This window comes from Myotis lucifugus, unplaced genomic scaffold (genome assembly GCF_000147115.1).
Source record: "Myotis lucifugus unplaced genomic scaffold, Myoluc2.0 scaffold_5, whole genome shotgun sequence".
NCBI lineage: Eukaryota > Metazoa > Chordata > Mammalia > Chiroptera > Vespertilionidae > Myotis > Myotis lucifugus.
Genome location: NW_005871053.1, coordinates 14,485,982 through 14,501,071, shown reverse-complemented (window position 1 = coordinate 14,501,071; position 15,090 = coordinate 14,485,982). Strand labels below are relative to the sequence as shown.

The following is a 15,090-nucleotide window of genomic DNA, read 5'->3' as shown; positions in this document are numbered from 1 at the left end:
TGTGTTAAAGTGACAGTCTTCAGTAGATTATTCACATTTACTAAATATTGAATTGTTCTTATTATGAAATCTAATGATAGTCAAACATTTGCCCAGAATAGAGGTGATGGTGGAGGAATAAAACTCTAATATATTCTAAATTCTGCTTTTTAACATGAATTTTTGTATCAATGATTAGCTTTAAAGTAACAAAAGAAAAATAACATTCCATCATATATTGAACCAACAGAAAATTATTATAACACAAATAAGTTAGACACCAAAAAAAAAAAATCTGCAAAATTCATTAATAATTCCCAGGTTAGAAAACAAAATTGTAAACCAAATGAGTAATTTCCATTTTTAAATTCATTTTGCTATATTGAGCAGAATCACTAGTGTTTTGACATTAAATTTTTTTTTTTTTTTCAGTTGATCAGCAGCCTAGCTAGGTTCTCTTGCCAGGATCTCCAGCCAAGTTCTGTCGACATTAATTTTTAATGTTAAATAACATAATCTATAATAATAAAAGTGTAATATGCTAATTAGACCAGACCACCTTTCTGATGACCTTCCTGATGACCTTCCTGACGAACTTCCAAATGACCTTCTGGACGAAGCAGCTGTGGCGGGAGCCGAGGCAGAGGCAGCTGCCACCGTGGTGGAGGCCAAGCCCCTTGCACAAATTTCGTGCATTGGGCCTCTACTACTATATAATAAAAGGCTAATATGCAAATTGTCCCCTAGGGAGTTTGACCGGGAGTTCGATCGCTTGCTATGACATGCACTGACCACCAGGGGGGCAGCGTGGAACATGGCAGGCAACCAGCAGCCGCAGGGGGGTGCTGAGGGGGAATGAGGGAAGGAGGAGGTGGGGAGGCTGGGAGGCAGGGAATCTGATCACCCTGACTGATGGCCAGGCCTAGGGATCCTACCCGTGCCAGGCCCAGGCCTCTAGTTAACAAATATTTAATGTGTCTACTGAAAGCGTTTAGTTCTCTTTTTAGTCAGACAAGCTTGGGTTTGAGTCTCAATAACTGTTTTATAGACCTTAGGCAATTAACTTGATTCCTTAAGCTTTAGTTTCTAATTTATAAAATGGTCCCTACTTCACATAGTTGCTATAGGAATCAAACCAGATAACACATGAGGAATGCTTGGCATATGCTTACTGAATAAATGGTAATAATTTTCATAACAATATTATATAGTTTGTAATATACGTATCACCTCACAGAATGACTACTATCAATAAATCAACAAACAACAAGTGCTGGCAAGGATATAGAGAAAAGGGAACCCAATGCACTATTGGTGGGAATGCAAACTGGTGACACTACTATAGAAAAACAGTATGAGTTTCCTCAAAAAATGAAAAATGGAACTGCCTTTTGACCCAGTGATCCCACTTCGTAGGAATATAGCCTAAGAATCCTGAAACACCAATCAGAAATATTTGCAACACTATGTTCATAGCAGCATTATTTACAATAGCTAAGATCTGGAAATAAACCAAGTAACGATCAGCAGATGAGTGGATTAAAAAGCTGTGGTACATTTACACAATGGAATACTACATGGCTATAAAAAAGAAGGAACTCTTATCCTTTGCTATTAGTATGGATGGAACTAGAGAGTATTATGCTAAGTGAAATAAGCCAATCAGAGAAAGACAAACACCAGATGATTTCACTAATATGTGTAACCTAATGAACAAAATAAACTGATGAATAAAATGGAACCAGAATAATGGATACATGGAGCAACCTGGTGGGTACCTGAGGGGAGAGGGGTGATGGTGATTAGATAAAGAAGGTGAAGAGATTAGTTAAAAAACATTTATGCAAACCGCATGGACATGAGTGTGGTAAAGGCGGAGGGAAGAGGAGGAGAGGTAGATTGAGGTAGGCAAAGGAAGGGAAAAAGGAAGATACTTGCAATAATGTCAACATTAAAATTTTTAATTAGCCTGGCTGGCATGGCTCAGTGGTTGAGCATCAACCTATGAACCAGGAGGTCAGAGTTTGATTCCCGGTCAGGGCACATGCCTGGGTTTCGGGCTCGATCCCCAGTATGGGATGTGCAGGAAGCAACCAATCAATGATTCTCTTTCATCATTGATGGTTCTCTCTCTCTCTCTCTCTCTCTCTCTCTCTCTCTCTCTCTCTCTCCTCTTCCTTCCTCTCTGAAATCAATAAAAATCTCTATTTTAAAAATTTTAATTAAAAAAGAAAACAATTTAAACATGTAAACTAAAGAGTATTTTTCTGTTTTTGAGATTTCCCCACAATAAATGGGAAATGAAGATGCTTTATTCTAGACTTCCTTTGAATTATCTTTCATATCCATTAGAGTTTTAGCTTAATATTTCTAATTAAGTTGCCATGGACTAAATTGTGTGCCCCCACAATTAATTTCTTGAAGCTCTAACTCCCAGTGTGACTGTGAGGTATTGATAAAGGTTAAAGGAGATCCTAAGGGTGGGGCCCTAATCCGACAGGGCAGTTGCTCTTACAAGAGGAGGAAAAGACACCAGAGCTCTTTCTCTCTCCACACATGATATCAAGGAAAGGCCAGGTGAGCACACAGTGAGAAGGCAGCCATCTGCAGCCCCAGGAGAGCACTCTCACCAGACACTGACCCTGCTATCACCTTGATCTCGAACTTTACAACCTCCAGAAATGTGAGGGAATATATTTTGATTGCTTAAGCCATGCCGTGTACGACATATTCTATGGCATCCTGGAAGATTAACACATAGGTCACTATAATTTTAATTGGAGGATCTATATAGGATATTTCTTCTTGTTAAGTTCTCTTCCACGTATATGAGACAATGTGATGCAATGGAAGATATACAGACCCTTGTAAACAAAGACTGTAATGTAAGTTCAATTCTCAGCTATACCCCTCATTAGTTATATGACTTTAAGCTCCATCAGCTAATTTTCTTCTCTGAAAAGTTAGAATAATAACACATTCCTTTCAAAGTTATCATATGTATTAAGTCAGATGATGCTTATTCATTTCTGGTATCATTCACTTATTCACCATCTAACAAATATCCATTAATAAAAATGAGAAAATTCACACAAAAACTACATTATTCTTCAACTTATCATTCATTTCCCTGGTCTTAAATCTTTGATTTCTCAGTGAAATAATACTTTATATGATGGCAAAAAAATCTAGATGGGAAATATATAACTATAAATACACATACATATTCATATCTACCCACAACTACAAAATCTTACCTCTTTGCTTTCTTCCAGATCTGATTCACTACTGAAGTCCTCTGTGTTTAAATTTTCAAAATCAGACTCTCCTACAGCAATTGGTACAGTCACAGTAAGACTGGGATTGTTTATGAATGACATGTAATCACTTTCATCAATAATGTATTTTTCAACACTGCTGCCAGTTGCTATTCCACTTGTGGTTCCATTTACATCTTTAAGATAGCGAAGATCTTTCCCAATTTCTGTATGATTGGACATACAACTGTCTTTCTTATTGTGTAGATCATCAAGTGGTTTAATTTCATCTAAAATCTTTTGCTTTCTAACGAAGGATTGTTGAATAAATTCATATATTTTTCTCTTCACATAAGCGATTCCTTTATGCATCCTCTCCACAGCAATTTGGAGATTGTTCATTTCATTATCGTCATCAGTGGCTGCAAGGTTGTCTGCACTAAATGAGCTCAGAAGCAAGGCCAGAAAGAGGTTCAGGACCTTAAAAATAATATAAACATGATTGTAATTTCACCCCAATATAAAGAATAGCATATGGACATCACTTATTCCTCTAAGTGTAGAGGAAACTATAAGTTCTAACAACTAGACAAGAAAGGAACACCACAGTACAGTGATTAGAGATTGGGCGGTCTGAATTTTTGATCCTGCTCAATAGCTATTTCCCTACACATACATCCTTGAGCAAAGAGATGATTTCTGTTGGTCTCAAGTTCTCTCACTTATAGAATGAGAAGTTGTATGAGATACCCTAAGGTTTAGCTAAGTTTAAAACTGTTTGATTATAAGAAAACAGATTGATGTATCTACTTATACAAGAGCTCTGAACTTAAAAATCACTAATGCTTGCAATTATGAATTTAAATACATTCTATAGTTTCTTTATTGATAAAGAGTGATACTGCATTGGACATTAATTGAAATATGACCATCATGACCCAGAATGAGAATTAGGGGTTTAACATAGGCATTGACACTTGTTTTCTTAATCTATTATATTTTTCTTTCTTTTTTAAAAAATATATTTTATTGATTTTTTACAGAAAGGAAGGGAGAGGGATAGAGAGTTAGAAACATCGATGAGAGAGAAGCATTGATCAGCTGCCTCCTGCACACCCCCTACTGGGGATGTGCCTGCAACCAAGGTACATGCCCTTGACTGGAATCGAACCTGGGACACTTCAGTCCCCAGGCCGATGCTCTATCCAGTGAGCCAAACCAGCTAGGGCTATTATATTTTTCATATCTCACTAATTGAACTAATTGACTAATTAGGAGAACTGTTTATTAATTAGGAGAACAATTTATCCCTAATATTTCCATAAGACTCACACACTAATGTATATATCCTTTGGAATATATTATCTATTTCTATACTATAAAAAGTAATTAATATTCCAAGTTTAAAAAGAGAGAAGAGTTGATCAGTTACTCGATTCAGGTAACCTCAGGACTTATTAGCCAAACTTTGTTTTGACTGAGAGCCACTAGAGAATTGGCTATCCCAGAGAGTGACTGTTACTATGGCCATGAAGGGACAAGAAAATGGTAAAATCAGTATGAACACTTAAAGGCTTCACTTTTTAGTCCTAAACTAGCAAGTAAGATTGGGTTTCCTCTAAATTGTTTCCAGACTTTTCCTTCCCTTGTCTCTGAATGTTCCCAACATATCCTATTAGGCCTGTCTTCAATATGATACTGTATAGGAATTCACATAATAAATATGATGACATGATTGACAAAGTGGTGTTGAGTATTACTGTAGAGTCCCTGCTATATTGCTGTGTTGTCAAAAATGAGACTATAAGCATATACAAGGTAAGAGACTTTCAAAATTATTAATCATAGTTTTTGTTTTGGATAAAATGTCATCATTCTATCGTGCTCTTAATCTATTTCTGAAATACATATCTGAAATGGGTACATACCACCAGGTTTCCAATGACCATGACCATCATGAAGACAGTAAGGCACATGGCTTGACCAGCGACCTCCATGCAGTCCCACATGGTCTCTATCCACTCTCCACACAGCACTCGGAACACAATCAGGAAGGAGTGGAAGAAGTCATTCATGTGCCAGCGTGGGAGCTTACAGTCGCTGGCAATCTTGCAGACGCAATCTTTGTAGCTTTTGCCAAAGAGCTGCATGCCGACTACGGCAAAAATGAAGACAATGATGGCCAACACCAAGGTGAGGTTACCCAGAGCCCCCACTGAGTTGCCGATGATCTTAATGAGCATGTTCAGGGTGGGCCAGGATTTTGCCAACTTGAAAACTCGAAGCTGGAAAATAAAAAAAAATTATCATGACCTTTAAAGAGGTTATGTATATATTATGGTTTACCAAGAAATGGTGAATAATATTGAATCTGTTATAACATCTGCCCTGCCTTTGAACCCTCTCAGGCTCATGGGTAATTTTGAACCCCCTAACAAGTATCTGGTTCTTACATATTTTAACCATGTAGATCATTTTCCCTAAGAGTAGATGTTTAATGCCGATGTGGGGTCCAAATGTGCTTAATTTGTTTAGTGAAGGTGGTTATAAGCCATACTAAGTCTGACACTAATATTAACATCGGAATTGCAATGATTTCTGCTGATACTTATTTATTAACAGCATGCAAAGTAACATCATATTGAATTCTACTATAAGTGGAGAAAAGTATTTATTATTTATTAATGCTCCTTTGAGGCACTGGCATAGCTAGCTGTGCATGCATTTTAAAGTTTGGAATATTTCCCATGATTATAATTCTTTTTCTGATGTGTAAGAACATATATGTGAATCAATGGGCATGTTAAGTAACCCTACAGCTTTCTTTCCTGTGATTGTGAAGAAGCTTGTTTTCCAGAGGTAGAATTAGGAAAAGTTTCTGCCCACACATCTTGTATCTAATCATCATCCATTGTTACAAAGGGTTGTTTATATTTTAAGTTACTACTAAAATGGGATACATTTCCATTATAAATATTTTTAGATCCAGAAATATTGACTGTAGATATCTCTAGAAACAATAATTAGTCAGAATGGTAACTGAGAAACATATTAAACATTACATGACTATGCTTTTTGCAAGAAACATTTTTTGAAATAAGTGGGGAAATTTTATCCATTTAGGAACAGTTTCTGACAATGCAGATGTCACACAAAAACTGAAAATGTTAGTGGTTGTGTGTTCAAATCTATCATAGTGTTATGCAAAAACCCTGGTTACTGGAAAGATTCTGTTGTTGCTGTTTCTGTTTGTTTGTTTTTACCAATCGAAATGAACGGAGAACCGATAATCCTTCCACATTGGCGAGGCCAAGTTCTACCAGGCTGAGTGTCACAATGAAGCCATCAAAGATATTCCAGCCTTCTTGGAAATAATAGTAAGGATCCATGGCAATAATTTTCAGAAACATTTCTGCTGTAAAGATCCCAGTGAAAACCTAAGATCAAAACAAAATTACTGTAATTCCATCAAATAATGATAAAGTAGAATGACACAATATTTGCTCTTAGAACAAAATGCGTATGCTACTTTCCCCATAATGATTCTATTGCTAGCTTACACAATTATAATTGATAAAAGGCTCTCATAGACATCATTTCATTTTATTCTCACGGAAGTTTTAAAAAATATATTTTTATTGATTTTAGAGATGAAGGGAGAGGGAGAGAAAGAGATAGAAACATCAATGATGATGAGAATCATTGATCAGCTGCCTCCTGCTGGCCCTACAATGGGGACCAAGCTCGCAACCTGGACATGTGCCCTGACCAGGAATCGAACCGTGACCTCCTGATTCATGGGCCAATGCTCAACCACTGAGCCATGCTGGCCGAGCCTCACAGAAGTTTATTAAGTGGCTAAGGCAGGTATTATAATTACCTTACTGTTGAGGAAAGAGAACTTTAGATGGGTTCAATGACTTGCCTGGTATCATACAATTGGAAAATGGAACCTGGGACCTCTCAGTCCGCAGGCCGACGCTCTATCCACTGAGCCAAACCGGTTTCGGCCAAACTGCCTTTTCAAACAGCACAGGTACTGACAAGATTTTGCCCAGGAACAATTTTATTTATCAAGAGGTTTATTCTCATTTCCCTCAAATCAGATAGTTATTAAACATGTATATGTATTATAATAATATAATAGTAATATTATATCATTAATGATATTATATCATTATATAATATTATTATCAATTTGTTAAGCACACAAAAAAATAAATTTACTTCCATAGTATAAACCCTAGTGCTTTGAAAATGTAAATACTACAATGCAGTACATTTTACATGTTCTGCCTTTACCATCAAAAATCCTAAATCTCAAAACAAATATGGCAAATGCATGCATTACTTTAGAGCTCTCTTTCAGCAAATAAAAGCTAATATTCCTAAGTTGAGTCAACTGACAAACACTTCAATAATTTATGTTTTTTAAGCACAGAAGAGAAAGAATCAAGTGGCAACCTGCAACCAAAATGGCCTTGTTAATCATATAATACACAAAATGTACTGGACAATTCCAATATTTTATAGTTTTATTATAGAATAGATGGATAAAACAATATATGTCCTACCTAGATTCTGGAAGTGGAAAAGCTGGAGACGTTTTGACTGGTTAAGTTCTTGCTTATAATGATGATGACCAAGCAAGATAGAAAGATCTACTATTTTATTTTAATCTTCTACCAGTAGGGGAACTATGATAATATTATTTCAAAAAGTGTGTCCTTAAACTGTTTCTGCATCTTAAAAACATTATAACTATTAATATTGACTTTTCAAAAAGTCCTATGCCTATTACTTTCTTAGTTTTTTTGCTCTGATATCAAGGACTATTATTGTTGGCAAAATGTACAAGGAAGTCAGCTAGATATATTTCCTATCTTTTGGGAACCAGGAGTAGGAAGTTTGGTGGAACGACTGCTAAAAGCTATTAAATGTAAACAGTTTCTCAAACAAACAAAAATCAAAGATTGAACACATTTACCTTCTAATATGCTTACCAAGTTTCCTACTGTAAGCACATGATTGAAATGAGCTGTCATGGGGTAGTGCTCCATGGCCATGAAAAGAGTATTTAAGACAATACAGATGGTGATGGTCAGGTCAACAAATGGGTCCATCACAACCAGGTTGACAATATGTTTCACTTTTAACCAATATGGTGAACAGTCCCAGATTAAGAATATGTTGGCAAATTTGTACCAACAGGGCGGGCATTTCTGCCTGGATTCTTCAAGTTCTAGATTGGAAAAAAAAAATAAGAACCACCACCAAAAGATTTATTTTAAACACACATTTATTTCATATCCACTAGACTTCTTTTCAGTAATCAACAGGTTTCCCATTGCTACAGAGTCAACCCCTTTTGTACTTAAAACAAAACAAAACAAAACAAAAATCTAAAGTATTTATTCTTTAGACTCCTGAACATACTTCATTAGACATACACATAAAACAGAAGTAGCAAAGAATAGTTTTTTTTCCTTGTATGTATTGATAATGTGGCTCAGCCTTTAACTTAAATGAATCATCTTGTATTTTATTTTTATTTAAAAAAAATACATTTTATTGATTTTTTTACAGAGAGTAAGGGAGAGGGATAGAGAGTTAGAAACATCGATGAGAGAGAAACATCGATCAGCTGCCTCCTGCACACCTCTTGCTAGGGATGTGCCCTCAACCAAGGTACATGCCCTTGAGCAGAATTGAACCTGGGACCCTTTAGTCCACAGGCCAACGCTCTATCCACTGAGCCAAACCAGTTAGGGCTGAATCATCTTTTAAATGAAGTCTCAATAGAAACATGGATTGGGGAAGTGTCATTCTGTGTTAATATCTGGCTAACCTATTATCCTCTGGCTGTAAGAAATAGGGTAGGGATCAACATGAGCCAAGAATCATTTTTTTTAATTTGTTTTTATTTTACAAAAATGACCTACTTCTCTCTTTGCAATCTTGAGAGTATTTAGGTTGATGTTGGAAGTCTTAAACTAAGTAGAACAGAAGAGAGAATCACTATGACTAATGGGATTAGAAACCCCTAATAGAAATGCTTATTCACATGATCTCACTTACATGTGGAATCTAATGAACCAAATACCGATAATCAAAAATAGACCCAGAGTCATAGAAGCATGAACAGACTGTTGAACTGCAGAGAGAAGGCAGGGGAGGGCAGGTGGGAAGAGATCAACCAAGAACTTGTATGCATATATGCATAACACTTGGACACAGATAATGGGGCAGTGGGGGCCTGGGCGGGGAGGACGGGAGTGGGCTGGAAGAGGTTAATGGGGGGAAAAGGTGGACCTATGTAATATTTTCAACAGTAAAGATTAAAAATAAACTATACTAAACTTATATTAACTCTTTTTTAAAAAGAAATGCTTATTCTGCATTTTTAAGGATTTTCCACACACAGGAAAACATTTGTTAGAGGTCCAATATCACTGAGTTTAAAGAATTTTTTTAAAGTTCCTAGGACTTCTAAGTAGGTATAACAAACAATAACTCTTGAATAAGACCTACTATACTCTCCACAGAATATACTGTTTCCAATGCACAAATAGAGATATTTGTTTAAAAGAGACTACAAGTTTAATAAATTGAATTGAATGGAACTTGTTACAAACCTTCTACTGTATTTGTTAAAATGCTGGCTACACTCATCGCTCTTTGCCTTTGGGAAGGATCTTCTAGAAAATCCAGGGACACATGGAAAGAACTTGACCGTCTTTTTCTCACTTCAGTTTCAGTAGTTGTTCCCTGTAAAGAAAATGCTAATGTATTAAATAAATAACTTGAACCATATGATGAGTAAACAACTAACATGACACAGTGAATTGCATGAAACACATGCATCATGCACTTTCATATTTAATTGGTGATGGCAGATATTGCTGACTTATTGTATAATTAACCTGGAGTGTCCAAACTGTCAACTGTTTAGCCATACAGCAAAAACTGATTTTTTTTAACCTTCTGATTTCATAATTTTATGAGACATGATGTAATTTAGATATAGTTGATAAATCTCTTGAGAGACATATTTAACAGTTACCTTTATTTTAGAACTAATAGTGAAAAACTAACAACTTGAAAAATTCATATAAATGATCAGGGCATTTTCTTTTGAGAAAGGAAGCTGCTTATTTTTAAAGAAATACAAATGATCATAACACATGTAATTGCCATCTCAGTTTCTGGGCACAAGACATAGATGGTCACTGACAACACAAAATGTATGTTTAAGAACACACACACACACATGCTGCATGGACAACAGTTTCATCCAGGGTACCAAAGCAATAAGTCATCTGATACTGACTTAGTCATGCCTCATCATGCTGATATATTTCCAAGTGAGTTAACAGTCTAATGAGGCAGCATGTGTTTAGAAATTCCTCATCAGCAGGGTATGCATCACAAACATATAACATACCTTTGAACACAGACAATTGTTTTACCTGTCTGTATTAATCATTTATTTGTTTCTTTTCACTAAGATTAGTTTTGAGAAAGCCTATATCAGCATTTTTTTTGGTAAGACAAATATGAGTACTAGAAAATTTTAAGAGAACAATGAAGCTATGTATTTAGGCACAGTGTTCTTAAAAATCTTCTAAACTAAAGCAGGGCTAAATTGAAGACTCTGTTGGAAAGATTTATTATACACCCTTTACACTTAAACATAGACATCATTCATTCACTTTTTACCAGGCTCTAGAAGATGCCCTACTATCTAAGTTCAGCAATGGTATATAGCAAATCCTCCAACTGGAGACAGTAACTTATGATTGTGTCTAATTTATCCTTATTGTGTTTAATAGGTAACTGCATTCAGGTGTTATGCAAGAGAGTGTTGAGGCTTTAAGTTTTAGTTGGTTAGTCTATAAAGGTATTACAAGATGCAGGTGCATTCACAGCTTGACCAACCAGGAATCATTCTCAAGGGGTTCCATTCTGTAGAAACACTGGCTGGTGCAGCAGTAATGGGCCAGCCATGCCTGAACTGTTTAAAACTTCCTTACATTGTCATCAGTAGCTGGCTTATCTATTATCACCTCTGGCAGAAGCTGTCCAACAGGCGATGTAGGAACCGAGGGTCCACCAACCAAGGAAACCACACCATTGCAATCCACAGTGCTGTGCATCTTCCCACTCGCGGGAAACACTGCCAGCACCCGGGACGACCGGCTGGTCTGACTTAGGTTACTGTTGCGTCGTTCTCCATGTCGTCGGGGCACAAACAAGGAGTCCCTCCGGCTCTCATTATCCTCAAAGGTGCTGTGCTCATCGTCGGCAAAGTCATTCTCTGAGCCCACATCCTTCGCTCGCCCTCTAAAGCTGAAAAGGCTCGTTCTGCTATTGCGCCTTGGAGAAAATATGGAGCCACGGATGCTCAACAAAGACTAAAGTGGGACACCAAATAAAAAAAAGAAGTAAAATCATTAATATAGCCATTTGAAATGTGTTTTTAATTTGCAAGATTAAGTTGAAGGAGATTTTAGTATTCATGACAGAACATGATTCATTCCTTTTGATTAACAACATTTTCATTTTATGTGCATTTTCAGATTAAGTTAAATTCGTTTTATAAGAGAAGGTTTCGAGCCCTGGAGATTAATGAATGGGGAGACAGATTGCAACTTAAAGATACTGAAAAACAGAACCCTGAGCTACCATTTTTCAAATTCAAAAGGAAACATCATTGCAATATTACTATGGACATTGTAAACAATCGGTAAATATCAGTAGCAGGGCCATAATAAGGCTACATTTGTTTTCATTGCTCTTTCCTTCCAAGGAATTTCATCACTTTTCACAAATTGCTTTAGTACATCTTTCTAAAATCACTTTAAATTAATCATAATGTCTGCTTCATCTATAAGGCTCAGTATCTTGGGACTCGAAGTTAAAATTTCTGAAATCAGACTGATAAACTTTTTGATAAAGTATACCATGACTCATATTTTCAGAAGCGCACATGATGTTTTATAAAGAAATTAGGGGGGGGCAGTATAAAATGACCAAAAAGACACTGATTAGCTAGTCCAAAATCCACTTTTTTTAAAATTAAAAAAGCTGAGGAGCCCTGGCTGGTGTGGCTAAGTGGTTGGAGTATTGGCCATCGCATTAATGGATTATGGGTTTGATTCCTGGTCAAGGGCATGTACCTGGGTTGTAGGTTTGATCCCCAGCCCCGGTCTGGGTACATGCATCAGGCAACCAATTGATGTGTCTCTTTTACGTATATGTTTCTCTTTCTCTCTTTCTCTCCCCCCCTTCCACTCTCTCTAAAACTCAATGGGAAAAATATGAGGTGAGCATTAAGAACAACAAAAAACTGAGGAAAGGGGGGATAAATGGCAATGGAAGGAGACTTGACTTGGGGTGGCGAACACACAATACAACTTACTGATGATGTATTACAGAATCATACCCCTGAAACCTATATAACTTCATTAACCAATGTCACCCCAGTAAATTTAATTTTAAAAAGTTGATGATCAGAAATATTAAATGCCATTAGTTACAAGTAGCAACAGACAGTATCAGGATGAGAATCAAGGGCTCCTCATTTTCAACTCAGTGTTGTCTGAACTACACCAGGATGTAAGACTTACATATAAATGGAGTACAATTTTCTCATAACTATGTGAAGAAAGGATGGGTTTAAATATAATAAACATAGCAGTCAATTCAGTTGATGAAGATTCGTAAGTCTGATTTAATTCTCCCCCCTCTTTCAGCATTCTCATTTTCATCCGGGATCATTTAACTCAGTAGTGCCATACCTGGTGTGGGGAGGAGTACCTCTTTTCATAGGTCAAGCGATTCCCTTCGATGGAGAAGCGAAACCCTTTCCTCCTGATGCTGTCTTCTGATTCAGATTTTTGGAATTCATCCTCATCTTTCTCTTCCCCACCGGACTGCTCTTTCTGTTTTCTTTTCTTTCTCCGGTTTCTTCTCTCCTTAGCACTCTTGGAACTCAACTTGGAGGCTTCAGATGAGCTGTCTGAGAGCCGGCCTGCTGCACTGGGTTCTCTGGAATGCTCTGAGGCGGTTACAGTGGCTGCCTGCTACATTGAGGAGAAATGGTTTTAGCATGGCACTAGTAAATACTTTATCATTTTAAAAAATGGTCCAACTATTTGCATGACATTTAAAAAATACATTTAGCTGACTCAAGCTGATCGTACATAGAAGCAGCTCTGCAGTTATTAGAGGGAATTATTTTTTCTTTCCACCTAGTGAACACTTGCAAAGTTAACTTGGTGTTCTCTGTGCTAACATTTATTGTGTTTGTATTATGCTTCACAGACCACATATTCAAAAGGATCAATCAGGCATCCACAAGAACAGATATTCATTGTACTTTTGGGGATTTCATGTACTCTAAAAATTGGTATTTACTTAGCACTGTCTTCTTTTCTCTTAAATAAGAAACTGGCACTTGTGAGAAAAGCTGATGAGTTAGTTGAGGTCATATCCAAAGGCAGGAGAAATGCGATAAGAGCTGAGGTCCTCTCTCCAGTTATTGAAACTGGGGTGTCCAATATCCTCAAAATATTATCAATAAAATCCATGGAAGGTAGTAAAACCCCTTTCTCGGCCCTGCATAATGCTCTATCAGAAGACTAGAGAGGGAAGGGTCAATAGTTTCTGCCAAGCAAGACAAGACATTCAATTCCCCAGTACAGTCCCTAGCTTCTTCAGCTCAGCACTGGTTCTTGCTGGCCATGTGGGCATGGGACTGAAGGTGAACACTTTTAATTTCCAATAATTGTTTTAAATAACCAATAAAGGTTTTTCTAAGAAAAGATGATTTCTTAGGATTTTTTTCTAATGCCAGTATGCTCATTCAGTAAGTGTCTCTCACTTGAGAAGACCCAAAAAATAATATTTCGCTTTTATTCTAAAAATATCTAGCTGATTAAAATAGCATGAGAGTGTTCTATTGTGGTTAATATTTTAAACAATGTAGAATGTCTAAACTAAAGGATCTATATAGATGCTCGAAATGTAGAAATCTTTACTAATCTCCTCTACTACCAGCTTCTCTTAAATACAATCAAATGATCTGTCTCTCACTTTCTTTCCAGTATTTTTGTAACAACCATAACAATAAAAAATATCATACCATGAGACAGGACATATTTCATTTGATGAATTTACCTGAGCTGCCTCTTGCTGCTTTTTAAGCTGTTCGAGCATCTGCTGAAATTCAGCCTCTTTCTGCTCTGCCTCTTCCATGGTGGCCTGATTCTGTTCCTCATAGGCCATGGCCACCACAGCCAGGATCAAATTTATCAGGTAGAAGGAGCCCAAGAAGATGACCAGCACAAAAAAGATCATGTATGTTTTTCCAGCAGCACGTAATGTCTGGAAACAACAACATCAGCATTAGTTTTCAATATTGCTGATGGCCCCAACTTTCAACTTACTTGTGTATTTTGAAGGATTCTGACATAAACAACCATAATGATGGTCACACCCCCTCCCGCTTCTTTGTTTGTTTGTTTTTTAACCTTATCCTCTTCTTCCCTAACTCATGCATTCACATTTTGAACTCTAGGAGGGGATTCTTAGAATTACTAAGAATAAAACAGAATTGAGTAAAATACCAAGGAGACCTTCATCAAGGAGCTGAGTCTTAAATGAAAGTCCAGGAAGAAACCAAAATCATCTTTCTACATCTGCTTATTAATATTCATCCCCTGCCACCTGAGGGATGTAGATAATACCTGAGGGTGTAGTTGGAGCCAAGGAAAGGGTGTGCCTTCTGTTTGGGAAGATGTGTCTCAGAAGGGTGGTTAGTAAGTTTTGAGCTCAAGGGAAATTAGAGAGA

General features: G+C 36.8%; 1 protein-coding gene across 7 annotated transcripts in view; it reads right to left on the bottom strand.

Moving 5' to 3' along the window:
* Positions 1 to 15,090, bottom strand: part of LOC102416922 (sodium channel protein type 1 subunit alpha) — a 124,984-nt gene that overhangs the window by 33,600 nt on the left and 76,294 nt on the right. For 2 of the 7 annotated variants that reach the window (XM_023745338.1, XM_023745341.1), the window contains exons 10-17: positions 14,418 to 14,624; positions 13,037 to 13,321; positions 11,303 to 11,650; positions 9,872 to 10,004; positions 8,240 to 8,478; positions 6,500 to 6,673; positions 5,165 to 5,521; positions 3,237 to 3,716 (exon numbers count right to left, since the gene is read on the bottom strand). In XM_023745338.1, the coding sequence (XP_023601106.1) occupies positions 3,237 to 3,716; positions 5,165 to 5,521; positions 6,500 to 6,673; positions 8,240 to 8,478; positions 9,872 to 10,004; positions 11,303 to 11,650; positions 13,037 to 13,321; positions 14,418 to 14,624 (2,223 nt within the window). Of the gene's footprint in view, positions 1 to 3,236; positions 3,717 to 5,164; positions 5,522 to 6,499; positions 6,674 to 8,239; positions 8,479 to 9,871; positions 10,019 to 11,269; positions 11,651 to 13,036; positions 13,322 to 14,417; positions 14,625 to 15,090 lie in introns of all 7 variants that reach the window. The other 5 variants (XM_023745332.1, XM_023745347.1, XM_023745344.1 and 2 more) reach the window with 5 other exon arrangements.